The sequence below is a fragment of the Macrotis lagotis genome, chromosome 1 (genome assembly GCF_037893015.1).
Source record: "Macrotis lagotis isolate mMagLag1 chromosome 1, bilby.v1.9.chrom.fasta, whole genome shotgun sequence".
Lineage (NCBI taxonomy): Eukaryota > Metazoa > Chordata > Mammalia > Peramelemorphia > Peramelidae > Macrotis > Macrotis lagotis.
The window spans coordinates 495,809,479-495,833,958 of NC_133658.1; the positions used below are offsets into that span (position 1 = coordinate 495,809,479).

The 24,480-nt window shown below is 35.4% G+C and overlaps 1 protein-coding gene across 1 annotated transcript in view; it reads right to left on the reverse strand.

Moving 5' to 3' along the window:
• The window catches only part of PDXK (pyridoxal kinase), a 42,104-nt gene continuing 17,624 nt past the window's right edge, over window positions 1-24,480 (reverse strand). Inside the window, exons 3-11 of the mRNA XM_074213877.1 lie at window positions 18,600-18,704; window positions 15,113-15,196; window positions 13,979-14,025; window positions 8,276-8,361; window positions 7,037-7,092; window positions 5,556-5,666; window positions 4,531-4,667; window positions 2,442-2,508; window positions 1-977 (exon numbers count right to left, since the gene is read on the reverse strand). Of these exons, the coding sequence (XP_074069978.1) occupies window positions 868-977; window positions 2,442-2,508; window positions 4,531-4,667; window positions 5,556-5,666; window positions 7,037-7,092; window positions 8,276-8,361; window positions 13,979-14,025; window positions 15,113-15,196; window positions 18,600-18,704 (803 nt within the window). The 3' untranslated portion in view covers window positions 1-867. The remainder of the gene's footprint in view (window positions 978-2,441; window positions 2,509-4,530; window positions 4,668-5,555; window positions 5,667-7,036; window positions 7,093-8,275; window positions 8,362-13,978; window positions 14,026-15,112; window positions 15,197-18,599; window positions 18,705-24,480) is intronic.

The window sequence follows — 24,480 nt, forward strand, 5'->3', positions numbered from 1 at the left end:
AAAAAAAAAAAAAAAGAAATATTTCAGTATTTTGTGTTCTTTGCAATTTCCTTCAGTGCCCTATATACCCATCCTTGTGTTCTTAGATCAACAGATTACTGATAAAGATGAACATGATTAACAACAATACAAATCTGGCATCAGCAAAGGAACTAATTATAAATGGGCAGTTAACTTAATGGGCCTTGGCTTAACAGTTAACTAGTTTCTTTTTTCTTAATCTTGGAAAACTATCTGTGGTCAACTGAAACTTCAGAGAAGGAAGATTTCCTTTTATTCCCTAAAGCAGAAACAAAAGAGGATAAAGGGAAGACCTTAAAGTCATACAAAAAATGCCATCCCAATGCTTTGGCTTCTGTGATGTACAAAATAAGCCAATGAAGGAAAAAAATCTATTATTAGAATTTTATAAAAACCAAACATAGCCAAGGACCTTAAAATTGTTCAGTTCAAAAAAGAACAGGTAGCCAACTCCATTGGCACTACAAATGACTAAGTGATAATCTTGTATAGGCCACCTTCCTTTCCCCAGGGAGTTCCTATCTCCCACTACTACTTTCCAGACTAACTTCATGAACAAATCAGGATGCTGAACATTTTTTTAACATCCTTGTGACACTGTACAGGGCAGTGTACAGAATGGATGAATTGAGGGTGAGGTAATCTCCTTCTCTGAGCAAGGAAATAAAATCCAAACCTAGCCACCACATATTTTCACAACAAAAGATCTGTTGATACTTGACACTAATTTTTTGAGAAAAAATATCAAGTTTAAGTCACATCTCTCAGGCAGACATTACATTATTACAGGAAGGGAAACAAAGACATCAATATATTGTGCGTTACTGGGTGACATGATCATATTGTCTATAACACAGTGGCTTCCACTACTATTTCTGGATTCTCTATATCCATTTTGCTTTGCACCATTCTCAGTTCCAATTGGGCTGGACTGGGCTTTTCTTTTCCAGCTTGTGCTGAAAGAGTAAATGAGAATGTCAGCTGAAAGGAAATGAAGGAATGAAGAAAAAGTTTCTTATTGCCTCTGTTTGGAAGGAAGGACCTCAGTGAGAAGGGGAGGTGTGCCAACAAGCTTACGATTATACTAAAGGCTAAGATAGGGGAAAAGACATTGGTTTTTTAATAGAGAATAGTTTCCCCTTTAAAAAGGGCTAGGAAGAAATGCTTAGGAATTGATTAGCAAGGGGAATTAGGGTTTGAATGACTGGTTTGGCTTCCTTGTTCTCCTGAGGCATAAAAGGCCCAAACAATGTACAAATGGTGGCCTACAGATTTCAACAGAATTTCCAATATTTTTCCAGTGAAATAATCATATTGATTCTCATCTTTTTTCAACTGAATCTTCTTAAAGTTAATTGATTTTTGTCCTATAACTGTCTGAATTATGGTTCTTGGTCTTTGAACATAGTTCAAAAATTCATCTGGGGGGTGGCTAGGTGGTGTAGTGGGTAAAGCATGGCCTTGGAGTCAGGAGTACCTGGATTCAAATCTGGTCTCAGACACTTAATAATTACCTAGCTGTGTGGCCTTGGGCAAGCCACTTAACCCCATTTGCCTTACAAAAACCTGAAAAAAAAAATTCATCTGGGCTGTAAGTTTAGAAATTCAGTTCTCTTTGTAACTTACCATCCTACAAGAGTCTTGAAGGAAGCAGGGTGGACAACAGGAAGTGTGGTCTAATATCTTTAGCCAAAGTTATCCTTTGTCCTTCATTTATTTTTTTTTAAGGTTTTTGCAAGGCAAATGGGGTTAAGTGGCTTGCCCAAGGCCACACAGCTAGGTAATTATTAAGTGTCTGAGACCAGATTTGAACCCAGGTACTCCTGACTCCAAGGCCGGTGCTTTATCCACTAAACCACCTAGCCAGCCCTCTAATTCATCTTTAACATGACTAATATGTAATTATGTTAAATATATTTCCATATGTATAACCTATCAGATAACTTGCCATCAAGGGGGAAGGGAAGGAGGAAATAGGTAGCAATATTGATTAATAATTTAATATTTCCCTAATAGTGAGAATTAAGTTTACTTAGCTTGGATGGGAAGAAATGCCCTTGTTAATTGTCAAGTTAGTATTATACTAGGGGACTCTTAACAGGTCTATAAGAGCAGCCTAGTTTCTACTCAGGGTTTTGGTGGGCAAGACCACCAAGGCAAGGAGTATACTTGCTTAGGTAGAGTTGGATGGATGACTGTATATGTGCTTCTCAGTTGTGCTACTTCATTGGGAACAATATACTGAAGACATGGATATGGGGGGGTGGGGTGGATGGCAGGTAAAGCAGAGGGGCAGAGAAGTTCTTGTATAGGGATTTAAGGTAACTTCTATAGTAGTTACTGTAGATAAGATTGAATAAATAGAAATCAATATGAAACAACTTTAAAGAACTGAAAATTATTAGTCTAGAAGAGACTACCTTTGGCACTTTGAATAGTCCTCTGAAGAACATGGTGCATGGCTGACACTGTCTTTTCACAAGCCACCTGTAATAAAGGGAGTGAAAACAATTGATACACAACTCCTGTTACCCATCGTTTATAATATTAAAAGATTAAAATTGAGGATTGTTAATAATAGAATTTAATTTTCTTTTCAATAGATACCAAGGAGAGGGCTACTTTCAAAGCTTTCTTATTTGTCTATTTCCTTCTAAACTTTCTTTTGTTTTTTTCTATGCACTTTTCCTTTATCCAGAATTTAAATCTTATTTTTTTTGGCAAGGCAATGGGGTTAAGTGACTTGCCCAAGGTCTCACAGCTAGATAATTATTAAGTGTCTGAGACCAGATGTAAACTCAGGTTCTCCTGACTCCAGGGCCTGAGCTAGATCCACTGCACTACCTAACTGCCCCCAGAATTTAAATTTCTAAAAAATGTTCATATTCAAAACAAAATATAAATAGGATTAACTGAAGAGCTCCATATTATAATATATGAAGCTGAATGACAAGAATATCAGAAGTGAGAGAAGAGTAAGAGGAGAGAATCAGCAGATAGCTTTTTTCAAGGATTTTCCCTATGAAAGAGAAGACTTTAAGTCAGTAGCTTGAGGGGATGTTGCTAGTAATGAATTTTTTTAGGTGGAGGGAAACCTTGGAATACTAGACAATAAGGAGGTGAGAATGAAGATTAGAAGTGGAGATAAGGGATGATGATGATGATGATGATGATGTCAAGGGGGACAAGTTGAGGGAAGAGAGGAAAGGGATTGTTTTTATTCAACATTTGTGATAGGTATTGAGCTTTACAAATAATATATTATTTAATCCTCTCAGTAATCCTGTGAGGTGGGTGGTATTATTATCAATATCTCAAATTGAAGTGTTAGTCTTGGAACAAGGGACTGCTCTTCATCAGAGTCTGGAGTAAGGGAAGAGAATATAGGAGATGATGTCAAAGAGTTCTCAGAAACAAAATCTGGGGGAGAAGAGGAGGCTCACAGAAAATGGCATGTATTTTCTCAATAAAAGGCAACATTATCTCTTGAAGAGGGGAAATAGTGTGGGTGCCTTGAGGAAAGAGAAGTCTGAATACAAGAGAATAAAATAATCATAGATGTGTAGTGAGCACCAAGATGAACATGTGATCAACCTAGTCAGCATAATGTATAACAACTTCTAGCACTGCTTAGCATTAATGAAGAGGCAACAGTCTGTTAAGACCTTTTTGGGGAGTGAAGCTCTTTGGTATTCTATCATTATCTGTTACCCTTTCATCATATTTGAACATGGTTAAATCTTCTGTAGAGGGTTTATGGAAGAAATTGAACAAGAATTGTAGAAAATAAGAGGGCATCTGTACAAGTTTAAGCCATCCTGACGAGTTATCAATTCACTGGTCATCAAATTTAAATACTGTTGATGTAAAGCTTCAAAGCAATTTCCACACACACATTTTCAAATTCTTTGAGCAGTAGAATCAACACCACTGGCTGAAATTTTCATGCCATCTATTTGATTATTTCTGGCACTTTATCTTTTTTTTTTTCAAAGGGCTGCTTTCAAATAGCCTTTTTCTTCCACCTTACTTTTCTTTTGAAGGAAGATTGTCACATAATTGCTGTAATTTCAATTTAGAACTTTGACTGGTATTCAAAGCTACAAAAGCTATTCAAGGTTGCCTAGGATACTGTGAGATCATATATTGTACCTCCTCTGGCTCTCATACTAAAATTATATACTGTTTTTATTTTTTTTAACCAAGTGAGGATTATTCCAGAACTTCAAAGATCTAGATTTCATTGGTGTGGTTCAACTTCAACCAACAGTCTCCCTCCTCTATTCCTTAACAGGTATATTAAATTACTGAGAGTTAATTTTCTTACAATTTTTGTTCAGATTTTCTTCTGTATTGTATTCATTAGCTTTATCCATTCAACTTGGGAAGGCAAGGGAAGGAGAATGACTAAAAAAAAGAGACACTTACAGCTTGAGGATTAGGAAAGGTCTACAGTGCTGACTTCTGAACTGATGATTTGAAAGATACTGGAGTTGGAAGCAAGCTCACCTTGAAATTATTTGGGTGTTTGTGTGTCCAAGCCAAGAGCATGGCAGCAAATAAGTCTCCTGTTCCCACAAAGACTGCATCCACTTTCTGAATTTCCATTTTGATTCTTTTTGTCACTTTTGTGCCATCTGGTTTTTCTGTTCAAAGGAAACAAATGAGATGATAGTACGTTTGTGAAAAAAATTTTTCAAATATTTAGAAGAGGATTCACATCACCCTTATTCAACATACTCTGAATAAAAGGACTCAAATAAATAATGACTCAATTAAAAAAGGACTCAAATTGGAGGGGGGCAGAGAATCTTAGAATATATAGTGAAGATTTAATTCAGGCAGCAGTGTAACTCACTTCAGGAATCAGGAATTTTAGTCAGTGGAATTTCTAGACAAGGGAACTTTTTTATTTTTAGGTTTTTGCAAGGCAGATGGGGTTAAGTGGCTTGCCCAAGGCCACACAGCTAGGTAATTATTAAGTGTCTGAGACCGGATTTGAACCCAGGTACTCCTGACTCCAGAGACGGTGCTTTATCCACTGCACCACCTAGCCGCCCCTAGACAAGGGAACTTCTACCAAACCATCATTAATTCAGTCTTGCTCATGCTTATTATCCATTGATCCATCAACAAATTATGAATCTCACTAAGCTTCAGTCTCCTTATCAATAAAGGAGCAAGTTTGATTAGTTGATCTTCTATAGCCCTTTCCAGCTGTGGTTCCTGTTATGTGACTATAGTAAAGAATGATTGATTCCCTCATATCTGTAACCTTAATTTTAGAAATTTGAGCCCATTTTCAGCTTATACTTCTTTGAAAAATAAGTTCCATAAACTTAGTACTTTCTTGTAATTAAAATACTCTTTTCTTGGCATTTGAGAATCACCATAGCCATACTCTTGATGATTATATAGTACAGATCATGCTTTCTTTAACTGTTCATTTTAGACATGCCTACACTGACATTTTCTTAGAGTGAGAAAAGTAGGATGACCATTAGATTCAATAGAAGGTTAAGAATGTAATTTACGTTTCCTCTGACTTCCTAGAGCAATCAGGTAGTTGTTGCCTGAAGAAGCTGGCAAGTCAGAACTGGTGATAACTACAGTCTCTGGTCCCATAGAATGAGTATATCCATTACCTATTCAAGGACAAAGAAAAACATCTCAGTAACAATCATTCTCATTTTTATTATAATGAACTAAATTAAACATTATTCCAGAATGATAAGAGTACTCTGCCACAATGCCATCTTCTTTTACATCTAAAATAACCCAAATTCATAGGTAATATTTCATTATGACAAAAGTTCATTTAAGCCAAAAACTGTTTAAGTTAAAAAATTAATGATATCTTGATAATTTTTCAATACAACCTTCCACCATCCGAAGAGTCATTTCTTTTTTAAGAAGAAAAAAAGAACAAAAGGTAAAAGGTAGCTCAGTAAAACAAACCAATATATAACTAGGTACAACATATGCAAAGATTCACTCCCAAAGTCTTCTACCTTCTTAAAGAGGGCAAATACATAGTCTCATTCACTCAAGGTTAAATTTGGATGACTAGTTCAATCATTCAGTTTCAATTTTTTACTCTCTCCACTTTGCCTTCTAGCTGTTCCATGCATGAAGGTATGGCTAGGAACTGTCTCATACATTTATGAATTATTATTATTACTGCCCAGAGAGATCCTGGATAACAGCGACATAATAGATATACAGGAGAGTTTAGAGTCTGAAATAACCTGAATTTATTCAGCAGTGTGACCTCTGGGATCTCTAAACTGGACAAAATACCTGTTCCTAGATCAATGGGATTGTTTTGAGGTTTAGGTGAGATGTACTATACAGTGCTTTGCAAACTTAAACTCTATGTAAATGTTAGCTATTATTGTTATATTTAGAAACATTTTCAAACTTTACTATTTTAACTGGGCATCTAGGTAGCCTAAATATATCTTTACAGGGTCAGAATTGAAGAAGGTTGTTGAAGGTTTGGCCTGAGATATTTGGCAAAACGAGCATAAATCAAAAGGTGGAATGTTATCCTTCAGATTGTCCCATCATAGCTACAAAGATTGAGGTATGACCTATAAAGGGAACATGTATCAGCTTTCAGCAGACAGCAAAGGAGACAGAGGTGAAGGACCACAGGGTCAGGGATGGAGATTTTTAAGATCCCATAATTTAACTCTTACTTTACAGATGATGAAATTAGGTAAAGTGAAATCTCTTTATTCTAGGTAACAGTCTCATTTGATCTAAGGAGCCTTTTAGAAAACATTATGTGAAAAAAATAAATGAAATATGCCTCAGGAGAAGAAGTCTCTACATTTCAGTTTTAAATTGAGGCTTATCCCTCCACAACCCCCCCACTCCCCCTCCATTCCCTCATGAATCAATTAAAGACAGTCTTGAACATAAAAGATGCTGAAATCATTACAATTGAGACATCGATTCTTAAATTATGAGGTAGCATGCAATTAAAATGAATTATAAATTCAAAAATAGCTATGCCTAACCTCTAATGCCTCTTCTTGTGAAGAAATCTTTTTTCCAGTGAGTAACCTAAAGGATAAGAATTGGGCAGGTCAGGGGGCGGGGGCGGGGGGGGGGAGAGAAAGACTAATAAGGTTTAATGTTATCACATATCAGGAAGAATTTACCTTTGATAAACCAAAAATTTTATAGGATTCAAAAATCTGAAAAACTTAATTTAAAAAATTTCCCCCCTTATCTTTCTTGTCTCAAATTAATATATATTACCAAACAATTTTGGGAATGTAAATATTATAAAATCATGGCTTGCCATTGTTAAAAAAAAAAATTTAGCCCTCCAACAGTAATAAGATTCCTCTTAGTGAAATTGATCCTTGCAGAATTAAAACTTTCTTACTTTGTTGCCAGAAAATACTTAATTTTTTGCCTTAGAAAACCCAGATTACCATAAAGTGGAAGAATGTATTTATTACATATGTAATTTGTCTTAAAAAATGAAAGCATTATATAAATCAGTTCTCCAATATATGTAACCTGAACCACTCTCTTTAGTCATCAAAATTTTTACTGAAATCATAAAATTGTGGTTAAGTGTTTCTAAGATGTACTACATATATGTCTTTTGGGGGTTTGACATGCATCAGTTTGCTTAGGTTTCTGGAGCATAGTTTTTTGCTGTTATGACAGTCTCATCCAAATTTCTTTATGCAATAGGATGGCTTTTTCTTTGTTTCCTGAAGGTGCTCAAAGAAATGAAAACACCCAAATGCTTTGCTATACACACACATCCACCATGAAAATTTCAATCAAGCTTGTGATTAAATTGTTACAATATATAAACTACTGTTTTGTCAATCTAGCTAAATCCTGCTTGTGAATGGCAAACAAAATTGCTTACCTCCACACAATGAATTAACCCTTTCAGAGACCCGAGACCTTGATTCAATAGCTCAGTGATCTGAAATAACTCTCCAGTATTAAGCCCATCAGAGTGAATATTCCTACATGATCTCAGAGTTACCCCTCAGTAATTCACATTTAGAATTGTGTCACTAACAAGAAGTCTTAAGAAAAAAGGTTTATTTGGGGCAGCTAGGTGGTGCAGTGGTAGAGGACCAGCCCTGGAGTCAGGAGTACCTGAGTTCAAATTTGGCCTCAGACACTTAATAATTACCTAGCTGTGTGGCCTTAGGCAAGCCACTTAACCCCATTGCCTTGCAAAAATCTTTAAAGGAAAAAAAGGTTTATTTACTCAGCCTCAAACTGGTTCGGAGTTATTATATCTGCTAGAGGCACGACTTTTTCTTTATAAACTGGAAGAAGATCTGCTGGAACATACTATGAAAAAGAAAAAGAAACAAGTTATAAATCAAACAAGAATAACTGAGAAACTAGTAGGTATTCAGAATAGTGCTTAGCATATTCAGAAACTACTAACTGGATATAGGGCATAAGCCTGTAAAGATGTCCAACAAATTATTACAGAATATGCTAAGTGCCAAGCAAGTGGTTCAGATAAGTGCTAGAGGAACTCAAAAAGAGGGAGAGTTCGGTAGGCCAAGAGGAAAGACTTTAAACTTTTGAACAGGCAAGGTTTCAAATGTCTGATTTGAGGGGGAAGTGTAATCAAGACCAGGAAATTACATATCAGAAGGGACAATGGATAGATCAATCCTTTTTGAATCAGGATTCTTTTAAGGGAATAATACAAACAAGGAAAAATCATAAGATGAGATAAAAAGGGAGAGGCAAAATGGAGATGTATCAAACTTTCCAGTTTTAATCACAAAATATACAGTATAGAGAAAAATTGGCTTACTTTTAATTTTGGGTACAGTAATATACCCCTTGGTCTATTAGTATATTCTTTTTTCTTAGGTTTTCTCATTAGTAATTCAATATGACAATTTTCATTAGCTTTCAGATCTCAGATTCCTCTAAAAAAAATGAGATTGAAACATACAGTATATGAGGATCTGACAGAGAACTAATGAACCTTACAGTATGCTTCAGATTATCAAATAAGTTTTCAAAAGGCTTTAATTTCCTAATGTTGGTTTACTATAAAGTTACTTCTCTGGAACACTTGACAATGAACTGATCTTCCCTAAGAAAGATAGTCATGCCATAATTACAGAACACTCACACATATGAATTTCGATAACCTCTAGACACTTTAATCATGATATGATGATTGAACAAAATATAAGTCCTGAATAATCACTTTACTTGAATAATTTAATGAAAAGTATCTTTACTAATATTGACAAAGAGATTTTAAAATTACTCCTTAAGTACAATATTAATACTTGTGTAATCCCTGTATAAAATGGATCCTTGACACTTTTTAGAAATATGAATTTGACTAGGCACCTTTAGGTCTGGAAACATACTGATAAGGCACAGATGTTGGGGAGTCATAGTACCTACCTTGCCAGGTAATAAATCTAGCACTCCCACTTAAGCAATAGTCACAACTACTTAGAAACTAAAAAGCATTGACTTCATATATTTTAGCTAAGTCTTCATATATTGCTTTCATATAATTTAGCTAAGTCTTATTGAAGAATATTGGCTGCTTTTTTAAAATGATGGTATAAACGAACAACAAGGAAATAGCAAATTAGAGATATGGGGTTATGGAATTTAAAATGCAAAAACAAATTGGAAGACAATAATGTTAAAAAATAAATAACGTCTTAGAAATGTGATCTTCTAACAAAAGATAAGATCATGTGGTTGAGAAAACTCTGAACTCTATTCTTTGTGGCAATTAATGTCTAAACCAGAGAAGATAAAAAAATTTAATGACCCAACTCTGTTCAACATTGGAAGACCACCCAAAAGATGGCAAGAATTCAGGTACTTACCAGAGCATAAATTTTGAAAAAGAGTAAAGTTAAGGAGAAGTAGAGAAGTAAATGTCTTCCATAACAGTACATGCACTCTAACCCTCCTGGAGTTAAGAGACCCTGGATCTGTTTGGGGTGGGGGGAGGGGGGGAAGAGGCAGGGTGGTTAAGGGGAAAGCAGCTAGAAACTTAGCAGGCTTTCAGAGAGTGATCAATTTCTGACTAAGCTGAAATGGCAAGAAAAGGGAGGGAGTGGTTCAGAAACCTGTTTTTTTTTTTAAGGCTTTTACACACAAAAAATGAAACAAAACAAGTCATTATATTTACTAAAAAAAATACAAACTAATGAAAAAGCACTGGATTTTAAGAGTCATGAGACCTGGGTAACAAATCTTGACTCTGCCATTAGGTAATCAAAGCCAAAATATTTCACCTCTCTCCAACCCCAGGTTCTTTTGTAATGTGATAGGGCTGGAGAGATGATTTCTGGGGTCTGAATACCATAATCCCATGATCCTAAATCAACAACAAGAAGAGAGGCTTCAGAATGATCTGAACAAGAACATAGTTATGGTAACCTTTCAGCAGGGGAGCTTCCCCCCAGGAAATAGAGGAAAGGAGGAAGATAGGAGCAAAGGATCAGAGATTTAGAGTTGGAAGGGGTCTCAGAAATCATTAACTCCAAATCCTTTATTTTGTAGATGATGAAACTGAGATGATAGATCTCTTCGTCTTATATAGTGGTCTCAAAAGATTGAAAGGACCTTAAAGTGCATTATATAAATAATGAAATAGTTTCAGAGCAAAATACTTCTCTCCATATTATTATTTGTGATTTATTATGCTGTGTTCAGAACACTGGGGAGTCTTATGGTAATTTGTCTAATGACATAATCATATATTTAATGTGTTAACAGCTAACAACAAATCATAAAGTTTACCTAAATACTGAATAAAATTGATAAGATTTTTCTTTCAAGAAAGTTAATTTAGTATTGGATACAATACTCTACCACTTGATCCTTTGTAAGAAAATTCTAGATGAAAAAATGTGAGTAAAGGAAAGGGTAAAGGAATAGGGAGAATGAAAGGAAGTAAAAGAAAAGAGAGAAGTACCGACATAGATTTACTTAATGAACTAACAAATATAGTCTGAAGTTCTGGCTCTGCACCAAATCAGAAATTTGGACATCACCATCTTCTTTCACCCTATTTAAAGAGTGTGAAGTATGACACGAGGAGAAGCAAATATAGTTTGGGACTCCTACTTTAGAGTGTGATAATTTTTCTTAAACCTGAGTAAATCTTTTGGCAAGATTAGCAAGTACGAACATCAACAATAGTACAAACAAGGAAGTAGGAAGAAATTTAAAAACTACCACAAAAACCGAAAATACTAAGCAAAGTCATGCAGAAAAAGAATAGGAAGTGAGACAATACTCCACTGATAAGTAAGGAGAGGTGACAGAAATAAAAATTATAAGGTGATGTGGATAGTGAAAGAAAGATATAATAGAAATTTAAAGACACCAGAAAAGATAAAAACTGAATAATTTAGGGTTTTTCTCTAAAGAACCTAAAGGAATCAAGGTATGGATATAACAAGAGGAATCAAGGAACACATCACTTAGGACTTCAAGTTAGATCAAGGAAAAGTGGGAAAAGTAGAGTGATAATATTTTGTTAAGACAAAAATTGGGATATATGGTCTCAATTCCTTTGCTTTAAAATGAGATTGTTCCAGAAAATCCAGGATGCATAGTAGGTAAGTATTCAGTCAACCAGGATAGAAGAAAAGGAAATAGAAATTAAACAGCATAAGCCTTCTCTGAGATGATCCTTGGAAAAATGAAGCACTATAGGCAGGAGTCTAGGGAGAAGGAAAAAAAGACACTAAAGCAATGGTTTCAATTTTTTTTCCCTAGCATACTATCTTTTCCTAGGAAGGATCTGCATACACTGAATGTTTTAATTGGTAACTCTATGAGAATGGAGTTTGTGCAGTTGCCTTTAAATAAGAGCTTTTCTTTGTCTAATTGAGTTCAAAGGTTTTGAGGTCAGTGCTTATGTGTAAAAGACAAATTTTGTTTACTTTGCAAATACTACAATTATCACACAATATAGGCTGGATAAATGAAATTTAAAAACAAATTTATAAATTTTTATCTGCAATAATTTTGAAGTATCCATCCCCAAGTATAGATGCCCCAAGGTGAGACAGTGGTTAGAATTCCAGAATTAGAGTTCAAATACAGGAGGATCTGGGTTCAAATTTGACCTCAGTTACTAGCTCTGTGGCTCTGGAAAAGTACTTAACAGGTTTGCCTCATCATCTGTAAAATTATCTGCATTTAGAAATGACAAATTTGTATCATTGCCAATAAAACCCCAAAATAGGGTCACAAAGAGTCAGGCGTGTCTGAAATGACTGATTAAGTAAATAGCTCCCCAAATTGCCAGTGCCAATTAAGATTAGGATTAAGGGAGTTCTGGAGCAATTTACAGGAAATTTCTCCAGATAGTTAGTTAGATAGTTAGTGCTCGCACGATTATTTCAAGTTCCCTAGTCATGCTGCATGGTGAAGGAAGTTTTAATAATGAGTCAAGAAACCCTTGATTCCTATTCTGCTTCGGTACTCTCTGGGCACAGACAAAAAAAAAATCTTGAGCCTCAGACTTCTCTTTAGTCAAATAAGGATAAAACTTGCAGTGCCTACAAACTCACAGAAATTCTGTGGGTCTCACATCCAAATGTATTTAAGTTGGTCTCAGCATGCCACACAAATGTTACATTATTATTACCAAATAAATACTAAGCAACATACAGGCAAACTTCGGGGGGTGAGGAAAAATGTTGGAGTGAAAGGAGGAAGCTCCTGGAGCATCTCCTGAAACATCTTTGAATGAAGTCTAACCAGAACCTAAAGTAACAAAATCCAACAAAAAAAAATGAAAAACTTGTCAGCAAGATTCTTTGAGGAACTTCAGGAAAATGTCCATCAAGGATAAAAGGAGATTATAGTCCAGTATAGGCAGTAGAGCTGGGAAGCCAGCAAGAAGCTGCCACAGCACAGCTAAGGTCCCTGCACAGTGAGGGTCTCAAACACACCAGTTTATAGAGCAAAATTTTGAGCCCTAAGATATTAGTGTGGCATTGGGCTATCCTAGCATAGGGAACAAACCTGTAACACCTTAAAGGTCAGAATGGAAAGACAAGGACTTGAACTCTGGTCCCCAAGGGAAAAAAAAAAGCTTAATACTATATACACTATAGCACAGGAAGAGATCTCAAATGACAAAATGACCAGAATAACCAACTCCACCCCCACTAACCAATGGTAGTTACTATTCTGTCTCAGAGGATAGAATAACTATTCAAAATCTCAGAAATGGAAAGCAGAGATAAAATGCCTACAGCTCAAAGGAGCTGAGCAATTGGTTTCAAACACAATAAGACCTTTTGGAAGAGCTCAAAAAGGATTTTTTTTTTTTAGATTTTTCAAGGAAATGGAGTTAAGTGGCTTGCCCAAGGCCACACAGCTAGGTAATTATTAAGTGTCTGAAGTCGGATTTGAACCCAGGTACTCCTGACTCCAAAGCCAGTGCTCTATCCACATAGCCACCTAGCAGCCCCTCAAAAAAGGATTTTAAAAAGTCTAAGAGAGGAAGAAGAAAAAAGGAGAAAAGAAATGAGTCATGCAGAGAAAATGAAAAATTAACTGAAGAAAACAATTTTAAAAGTAAAAATAAAATTAGCCAAATGGAAGAGGAAATAAAAAAGCTAACTAAAGAAAACAAAAATCTTAAAAACTAAGATTGGACAAATAAAAATGAATGACTCTGTGAGACATTAAAATTCAATTAAACAAAACCAAAAGACTAAAAAAACAAAATAAAAATAAAAATAAAACAACCGACCTACAAAATAGATCCAAGAGAGATAATTTATGAATTACTAGTCTACCTGAATCCCACGATCAGAAAAAAAGTCTGGACAATATCATGCAGGAAAATATCATGGAAATCTGCCCTACTTTCCTAGAAGATAAAATAGTCCTTGAAAGAAGTAAATCATCTAATTCAAATAGTCAGGGAATTACTAACCATAGAACCTTCTCCATTCCACTTGTCACCCATCACCGGATCACATACTGAAAAAGAAAAAAAAAAACCACTTCATGAAAAGCCTCTTTCATGTCATGACAGAGAGAATTAGCAGATGTGACATGTTATTATTCAATGTTGTAAAAATCTTAACTGATTATTAAAAACAAGTCAAATGCTACAAGAAAATATGATTAATGATCTTGCTTCTTTTTCCACCATTCACCCTGTTACATGACTTCCTGCATTTCATTGTCCAAAGCAGCCTGGCCAATTTCTTCTACAAAGACTATAATGGTTAGAAGCCATAAAGATGCTAGGTTCAAGTATAGCCTCTGACACATACTAGTTGTCAGCAAAAAAAGGGCTAATTTCAGTAGGTAAAGAAAGGGACTTTTCTGCAGCCAGCTCTTTCCACCAATGACATTATAGGTCAAGTCCCTATTCTTACCTCCTCATTTTCTTTGTTAATAGAAAATACTATGAAAAGTGACTCTTTCAAATCTTACTAAGTCCCAGATTAGTAGTTCATAGATAGCATTTAAAAGAACTTTCCTCAGAAAAACCTTATGAAGCAGTACTTTAGTTGAGAAGACAGGATCAAAAAGGCAAAGTGATTTTCAGGTGAGTGCTGGAAGACTGAGTTTAAATCTGGGAGTGAACTTGTAATAATTAACAATCATATCCACATATAAAAAAAATATTTCAATATAGTCCCATAAAAAGTACAAAGTACCCCCAAAATCTAGTACCATTTTAATGTTAACCAAAATAGCAGTTTTTAAGGTTTAATGACTTCAGAAGTACAAATGCAATAAATTTACAAAAATATTAAAAAACAACAGTTTTAGCAACTACTGATCAATGGATCAAGGGTTTTTTTTTTAGGTTTTTGCAAGGCAAATGGGGTTAAGTGGCTTGCCCAAGACCACAGAGCTAGGTAATTATTAAGTGTCTGAGACCGGATTTGAACCCAGATACTCCTGACTCCAGGGCCAGTGCTTTATCCACTAAGCCCCCTAGCCGCCCCCAGGGGAATACATTTGTAATCCATAGCTTTAGGATCATCCAAAGAAAATGCAATTAACATCTCTAATGTAAAAATTGCACTGAGGGAAAAAAAAAACTTCCTACCATATACCAAATTGGAGTTCTGCTGCTTCAGCTCTCGGATTATGTCAACTACCATTGCAAGGAATGATTTGTCTCTTGTGTAACCTTTAGGAAGAAAAATAAAGTGCATATAAACTAGTTTGACTAAAAGAGAAAGCTCCTCATGACCTTGATAGAGGAAGGCTAGCAATTGCTATGAAATGGACATTTCTGACCTAATGTTCCATGGCTATTCAGCAAATCTGAGGAAGCAAGAACTCATGGAGCAAATTCACTTAAAACTAGGGAAAGAATGTTGAAAAATACGCAGTGCCCTCAATGGCAGATTCCTAGCATTCCATAGTAAGTATTAACTATTTCCTTGTTAGTTTTTCCTTAAAAAAAAACTTTTCTACAAATAGAATAATGAACATTTTAGAAGCTATTGCATAAGCAGAGAGTCAAATTCTCAAAAATACTTGTAATATGAAAAGCTGTATAAGACATTGCTTAATCCAAAAAGATAATTGTAAAACACTGGATTTTTGCTGTTTGTGGTCTCCATATTTAATAAAATCTCTAGTCAGATTCATTTTCTTTCTAGTCAGATTATCTAAGGGTAATCCAGTAAAATAAGCAAACAGTGAAATCTTAGAATAATACCAAAATAATAAAACAGCAATAATAATGCTGAAGTTTTCCAGATAGTAATGTTATACTAAAAAGATTCTTAAGAATATAGGAATCTATTCAAAATTTACAGTGGATGAGAATTAGGCTAGGTAATAGGAGTCAAATTGGAAAAGCAAAGTCAACTACAGTATAGATTACTAGAATTAGGAGAGCTCAGCTCTCTGAGACTATGTTAAGATAAGCCATTTCACATCCTCTACCACCATGTTTAGGAACCTATGAACCCTTCTACATAAAGTGGCTGGAAGAATATATCAGGAAACAGAGACATCATATGATGTCTGTTCTAATAAGTAATAAACTAAGGTTAATGACAGTCATGATGCCAATGTGTGGTAGAGGCAAACAAGTCCTTAAGGATAATATAAATAAATTTCTCCTCAGCAGGACTCTACATAAGACCATGCACCTTTCCTATGGGATCCTCAACCTACAATGGCAAATTGAGTCTCTCCTTCCCAATTCAGGGAAAGAGATTTATTCCTAATTATTAGGGTCAGGTGTTCTACCTCAGCTGCATCCAGTTGATGCCATCTTAGGAAGGTCTTTGAATAGTTTCCCAATGGGCAAAAGATAATAGGCTTATTTATATGCAAGAATAATTTATCCTTTTTAAGTTAAAAAAAGGCTAACTGCATCCTTTGAGGGGAGGAGAGTGAGACAACCTTTAATGAAATACAGAATTTTCATGTATTCTTCTATGAAAAGACCAGAACTTTGAAAAATAAATATAAGAATGCAGAGAAACCTAGAAAAGTAAATTTGAACAACCAGAAAGAACTATGTGGATGTCTTACTAATATTTTTAAAGGGAAGAAGAAACAAGAAACAACCTTTCAGACCCTTAATATCTTCAGAGGGTATTGAGGGTAGTAAATGAGAAAAACAGGTTCTTAGTTCTGATTACTTATAATCTGGGCTTTTAAAACACAGGAAAATGGTAAAAGGACAAGTTTATCAGTATCAACAGAAAGAAGGATTGAGAGCAATAGATTGTAAATGGAGTGTGTGAGGATAAAGAAGCATGGGGGAAGGGGTCAATGAATGAAAATGAGCTAACACATACCCCTCTTCCTGATCCTGAAGGGAGATTCAAAGGAGATGGGGAGGGCAGATATAGCAGGAAAGGGGGTACCTTGGAATGCTTTAGACAACTGGGGATCAGCTGAACAAATTGTGGCATTAAGAATGTAATAGAATATCATTGTATCATAAACAAAGACAAAAAAATTATTTTAAAGAATCCTAAATAATATGAAAATAATGACATCTAATGAAGTTAGCTGAAACCAAGTGAATTCATATAAAGACAACTATACCATAAAGCAAAACAACTTTGAAACATTTAACTTTGAAAAGTCTGATTGATACACCACCTGAGAGGTAATGGACAAAGTGCAGACATTCATTTTTGAATGTAGTCATTTTTGTAGATTGATTTTGCTTGACTTTACTTTTTGCCCAATTATTTTTCTTGATTAACTGGGGACAGGAGTATGGGACATAGAGATAACAATGCCAAAAAAAGCCTACTGTAACATTTTCTATAATGCATAGTCAAGTTATGGTTGGTGGATTGTGTGAGCTACAGGAGGGCTAAAGTCAATTAAGTTAAATAAGAAATAATTAATGAGGACCCCCACTCTATTCTAATCAGTATAAATCAATTTGATGTTTCCAAAGGAGTAATGCTTTTTTTTTTTAAGGTTTTTGCAAGGCAATGGGATTAAGTGGCTTGCCCAAGGCCACACAACTAGGTAATTATTAAGTGTCTGAGGCCATACTTGAACTCAGCTACTCCTGACTCCAGGGCCAGTGCTCTATCCACTACACCACCTAGCCACCCCCAGGAGTAATGCTTTTTAAGTTCTGTATGTTAAGCCCCAGAGTTATGAGATATAGATTGTAAGTTAGCTTGTTTAATGATAGAAAACTAACCAGAAGCCCCTCACCCTTATTTTTCCTTGTCATGGTATACCTCCAGACCATCTCTCTTGTTCAACACGAGCAAGTGATCATTTTACAAGCACAAATGATGGTGATGCCCCTTGCTTCACCTGTCATCAATTTTGCTTATTTTAGCTTGTATAATATATCAACCAGTAAGAGTCTGTATTTTGTCATGCCTCTTTTTCAGGAAAATCTGAGATCTAATACATTAAGGGGATTAGAGATCATTTATAATAAAATGCCATTGGCTCAGAGCTCTGCCTCAATCTCTTTTATTGTAGGTTGGACAATTTTAAATCCGTCAGACACATTAATAAGTTAAGCTCCTGGGAAGGAAAGGCCACCAAGATCCTAAAAATACGTAAACTGTACCAGGTTGGGAAAATGTAGTAGACACTTCCAGCCTTTGTGTTCTGCTGTGTGTTGGAAATGTTCTTTTTAATTGTTTCCCTTGGGAGAGGGTTAAATATAGTAAGGATAAGGTCCAGGTATCTGAGGCAACTATAGCAAAAGGGAAAGATGGCAATGCCCAGGGGATTGAGAGGGTGTGCAGGAAGTTGATATTGCCCAGGGGGCTGTGAGCTCATCTCATCTCTTAAGTGTTTCAAAGTTGTTTTTCTTTACGGTATAGTTGTCCTAATATGAATTCGCTTGGTTTAGCTAACTTCATTAGATGTCATATTATATTCATATTATTTAGGATTCTTGAAAATAATTTTTTGTCTTTGTTTATGATACAGTGATATTCTATCACATTCATAATGCCAGTTTGTTCAGCAGTATATAAGGTAACTTTAAAACCACCAGATAAACTTAATTTCTTATTCACACATAACTCTCTACTAAGATTGAACAGTCTTTTTTTGAAAGAGAAGGGTTTTCTTACCTGTGAGAACATAGTCATACTTATTTACATTGTTCAGCTTAAGTCCTTCATACAGCTCATGAAGTTCATTTGAATTTAACACCTGACCTTTCCAGTATGGATAACCTTAAAGAAAAATAAATGTATTAAACCTTTACTTATACTTAAAGACATGATACATATCAATACTAAAGTAACTTTCTGATTACAAATGACCATCTTTTTAAAATAATATTTTCAAAATTTTATTTCTTTATTTTAAAATGAAACATCACACAAATCTCATAATGTACAGAAGTTAAACTATTGAATCATATCATTTTTCTGAAATAGTGTATCTAGTAAAATTCTAAAATTGACTATTTAGTTTAAGGGAAGGATAAATCAACAAATTCAAAGAATATACAAAAATATGTATAAATCTTTTTGAACATGTCAGAGAAAGTATTGAAGAACATATATTGAGGAACCAATAGACAAGTTATAGAATATCAATATGATGGAATATAATAATACTGAGCTCTTTAATCAGCATAGTGACCAGCCACGATTCCAGAAGTCTAATGATGAATCATGCTATTCAATTTCTGATTTTAGGTCATGGCCAATGTTGAAATTTATTTTAATTGACTATACATGCTTGTAGTAAGTAACTTTTTTTCTTTTGTTCTCTTATTTCTTGTGTTAGTTTGTAAAAGTGAGAAGGTAGATCTTGGGTAGGAAGGGAGGGAGGGAAAGATAGAAAGGGAGAAAACTATGATGTAATGACTAATTAAAATTCCTGAGGACTCAAGAAACATGCTGTCCCCCTCCTGACAGAGAAGGAATAAATGAAGGGTGTGAATTTTCAGATAAGACTAATGAAAAATTTGTTCTCCTGTTTCCACAGTCACTTTGGCCATAACTCCATATATGCATTCCCCCAAAGCACCATATTATGCAATAATGCAATAAAAACAGAGCTTATGAGGAAAGAATACCAGGCTCAAAAATGTTATCAGAGGCATATAAAAAGAAGTAGGAGCCAAATAAAAATGGGGCTATTTTTATATGTCGAATATTCAAGAAACACATAATTACAAAAAAACAGTGGCTACATGAACAATTTAGGAAAGCAACAATACTGAGATCATGGCAGAAAGGAGTGGAAGTGGGGTAGTAAGGAACCAAAAAATCCCACAATAAACACGGCATTTTATTCAGAAAAACACCTGGATTTCTTAAGGTCGGCTATGGAAGGGTTGATTATGAGTTTGTTAAATGGTGCAGTTTTTTTTAATAAGAAATAATACATAAATTAATTAAAAATTCAAATTACGGTAAAAATCTCCCCTGTATATCAATCACAATTTTTGAAATACACATTGTAGCGGAACTGACTGTGACTGTATATTTGTAATAAGGATTTTGTTTCTCTTGCTTTCTTCTCAATGGGGACTGAGGAATGGATGTGGGTGAGATAAAAAGCTGATCTCTGTAGGAAAATAAAATAAAATCCCACATTCTGGCTAAAAAGCAATAAAAGTCAGAAGCAAGTCAAATTTGATTTTAAGCAATTCCTTTCATCCACCCTTTACAAAAAGCTAAAGCTGTTACAAAACAATAAAATTGTGGCAGCTAGGTGGCATAGTGGATAAAGCACCGGCCCTGGAGTCAGGAGTACCTGGGTTCAAATCTGGTCTCAGACACTTAATAATTACCTAACTGTGTGGCCTTGGGCAAGCCACTTAAAGAAAAAAAAAAGATAAAATTGCTACAAAACTGATTTAGTTTGAGTTCCATCTATATATATATTATATATATATATATATATATAATATATATATATATATATATATATATAGAGAGAGAGAGAGAGAGAGAGAGAGAGACAACAACTCTATAGCTGAGTGAAAAACAGAACAAAAATCATCATCCCTCAACTCTAGGGTGAATTGTACCAGGAACAAATAGAAAGGAATTTGTTCATTAAAATTAAAATAAGTAAATTCAAAGAGTAAAAGCATTAAAAAAGCAGTTTAAAAGATGTAATTAAATGATTTAAGAACTTGGGCTTACAGGTCCAAAGACCTGATCAAATAGCTGAGAAAGCTCTAGGGGCTTCTCCCTTGACAAAAAGGGTCATCTCTCAGTTTCAAAAATGGAGAACCAGCAGGTGGCAGCAACAGAACAGTTCAGCAAAAACAGAAGTAGAGGTACACTAGATCAACTGAGATCTCTAGTCCTTTATCCTAATGGAGATAGCAACAGCTCCAAGGCTGAAGATCTTAAGAGAGATGTGAAACAATCAAAAGAACTGCAGGCAGAGAAGGATAAAGTCCTATATATAAATCCTAGTCATGTGTGTTCTCACAAATTTACTATTATGTATGACCTAGCTATTTGTTCTCCTCATGCATTCCCTTTCCCACAATTGTCTTGAAAATGTATGACTGGTGGTGGCAAAGAATTGGAAATCAAGTAAATGTCCTTCAATTGGGGAATGGCTTAGCAAACTGTGGTATATGTATGTCATGGAATACTATTGTTCTATTAGAAACCAGGAGTGACGGGATTTCAGGGAAGCCTGGAGGGATTTGCATGAACTGATGCTGAGTGAAATGAGCAGAACCAGAAAAACACTGTACACCCTAACAGCAACATGGGAGTGATGTTCAACCTTGAAGGACTCACTCATTCCATCAGTGCAACAATCAGGAACAATTTTGGGATGTCTCCAAAGGAGAGTGCCAGCTGTATCCAGATAAGGAGCTGTGGAGTTTGAACAAAGTTCAAGGACTATTCCCTTTAATTTAGAAAAAAACATATCTTATTGTCTGATCTTGTCACCTCTTAGACTTCTTTAAGGATATGATTTATCTCTCATCACACCCAATTTGGATCAAGGTACAACATGGAAACAAAGTAAAGACTGACAGAGTAGTTTCTGAGAGGGGGGTGGGGAGAGGGAAGCAAGATGGGGGAAAATTGTAAAACTCAAATATCTTTAATAAAAATTAATTTTAAAAAATGTATGACTGGGGCGGCTAGGTGGCACAGTGGATAGAGCACCAGCACTGGAGTCAGGAGTATCTGAGTTCAAATATGGCCTCAGAAACTTAATAATTACTTAGCTGTGTGGCCTTGGGCAAGCCACTCAACTCCATTTGCCTTGCAAAAAACAAAAAACAAAACAAAACAAAATAATGAAAACAAAAATGTATCTTTACTAAAAGTGAGGTCAGTGGAGAGAATAGAATAGTGATGTATGGATTCAAGAAAGAGCATGATATAGAATGTATGAGTATGTCCAGGTCAGCTAACTTGCAAAGTGTACATGGGTTACTAATGTGAAGGAATATTGGAAAAGTGGGAGGAGTCTAACCACCAGCAACTTAGAAATAATGGAAACCTAATTATTATATTAAATAGTTACTATGTGCAAAACATTGTGCTAAATACTGGAAATACAACTACAAGTAGAAAAACAGTCCCTATCACAAGAAGCTTATATCTAATAGGGAAGACAATATATATATATAAAAGGAAACTGAAGAGTAGAGGGAAGATGGTATAGACAGGCAGGAGCAAAGCAGAAGAAACCCTTCATGGAACCTGGAGAGAAATGAACTCCTGGCTGTCCTAGGTCCTTTGTCAATTTGGTAAAGCCTACAGACCCCTTCTTGGAAAAATTTTAAATGTATAAAATAAAATTTACAAAGAAAACCATCTACATTTAATTATGATTATTTTTAAAAGTTCAATTAATTATGGAGGTATGTTTGTCATGACTGTATATATACATATATGACGTTAAATCAAGTTGCTTGCTGTTTTTAGAAGGAAATGAAGGAGAAAAACTTGAAAATTAAAATCCTACAAAAATGAATTTTCTAAAGTTATACTTAATATTGAGACTTGTTCTAGTTGATGAAGCACACCTTTAACTGAAATATTAAACTCTGGACCCTTATTTGGTCTTGACTTCTTCACAAATTCTAGAATTAGTAATTCCAGATTACTTATAGACATGTCTGAGCATGAGAAGACTCAGTTGAACATTCTTTTAGAACAGTGAAGGGATTTTTAAATCATCATTTTTGTGGGGGGCACAAAGCAATGGGGGTAAAGTGACTTGCCCAAGGTAGGTAATTATTAGGTATCTGAGGCTCGATTTGAACTCAGGTCTTCCTGATTCTGGGACCAGTGCTCTATCCACTGTACCACCTAGCCGCCCCAAGTCATCATTAATTAATGATTGTTTCTGGCAAGCTTGTGTCTATTGGAGAATAAAGTATTATTATTTTTCAATGAAAATCATGAATGATAAGTGAGTGAATGTATATAAAGATGTCAAAAATATGGAACTAGAGCATAGAAGAAAAGAGTGAGAGCTATTGTTGAGGATTGTCTTAGAAAAGGTATTAATTGGGGCGGCTGGGTGGCACAGTGGATAAAGCACCAGCCCTGGAGTCAGGAGTACCTGAGTTCAAATCAGTCTCAGACACTTAATAATTACCTAGCTGTGTGGCCTTGGGCAAGCTACTTAACCCCATTTGCCTTGCAAAAACCTAAAAAAAAAAAAGTTATTAATTGAAGTCCTGGAAATAAAGATTACCAGGGAACAAAATGATGTGGGAGAAATTGGTGATGCCTTTAAAAAAATGAGAGTACTTGAAAGTGAAAAACTCACACTAGCCCTGGAGACAAAAAAGCCCAGAATTTTATTTCACAAACCTGCAAAGTTCAGATTAGAACTTTTTTTTCCTGGAGAGACAATAAATTGCTTGAGGACAGGCTGAATAACAATAGTCTAGGCCAGAGAGCTTGAGGAAAAGAGAAAGAGGAAAGCACCCATAAGAGCTGGCTGGGCTTGAATTTCAGTGAGCCCAGTCACATGGAACAGAAGTCATAGTTTTTCAGCAGCCAAGACCTGGAGCATGTGGTTCTGAGAGAGAAAGTGACCATCCTGCAAAGAAGAGAGGTAAGTAAAGAGGACTCTTCCAGAAGCCCTTGCTCAAATGCATTTCTATAGGGTAGGAGAAGGGTGGTATTTGAGAAGTAGTTTAGCATCTGGTTCCAAGTGTTCTCCAATATGTGAGCCACAGGGGTAGCCCTCCAAGGAGTGGTTAAGGTAGAACTCATTTCGCATGAGTGGCATTCTGCCCACTAGTCTTTCCTGTCCTAAAGGAGTGCCTTTAAGTCCAACCTAGGCATTTCCTGTGCCCTGCTTCAAAAGTGCATAAAAGGTAAGGGGCAGCTAGGTGGCGCAGTGCTCTGGAATCAGAAGGACCTGAGTTCAAATTTGACCTTAGACACTTAATAATTACCTAGCTGTGTAACCTTGGGCAAGTCACTTAACCCATTGCCTTACAAAAACTTTAAAAAAATCTGCAAAAAAAAATACATAAAAGGAAGAGGACCAAAGAAAGAACTTGAGGGACATGCAAATTCAGTAGTAAAAGACAGAGCTGGAAAGGGACTTTTAATAGTGACAGGGTAAAAAGGAAAGCTATGGTCACAAAGGAGAATCATGAGAATTATGTCATAAGCCGTGAATTGGTGATTCCAAGCCTTCTAAAAACTATCAGTTTTAAAACAACAAAATACATTTAGAAGATTGCTTTTGACATGCTGGGCAGGTCACTCAGATGAAGCTATCAAGCAAAAGAGAAATACAAGACAGGTGCTCAAAGAAAAATCTTGGAAGATATCTTGAAGGACTGAAGTCATAGTAATATGGGAGATCACAGAGTGAAAGATTAGAATTATAGAATCAAAATGAACATTCACATTTATAGCATGAAAGAAAGAGGCAGTAACAAAGTAATCAAAAAGTTATTAGTGAGATATGGAAAATATCTACCAAAGTAATCTTATTCACCTTCATAAGGCAGCAAAGATAGAATTTGGTTGATCTGAG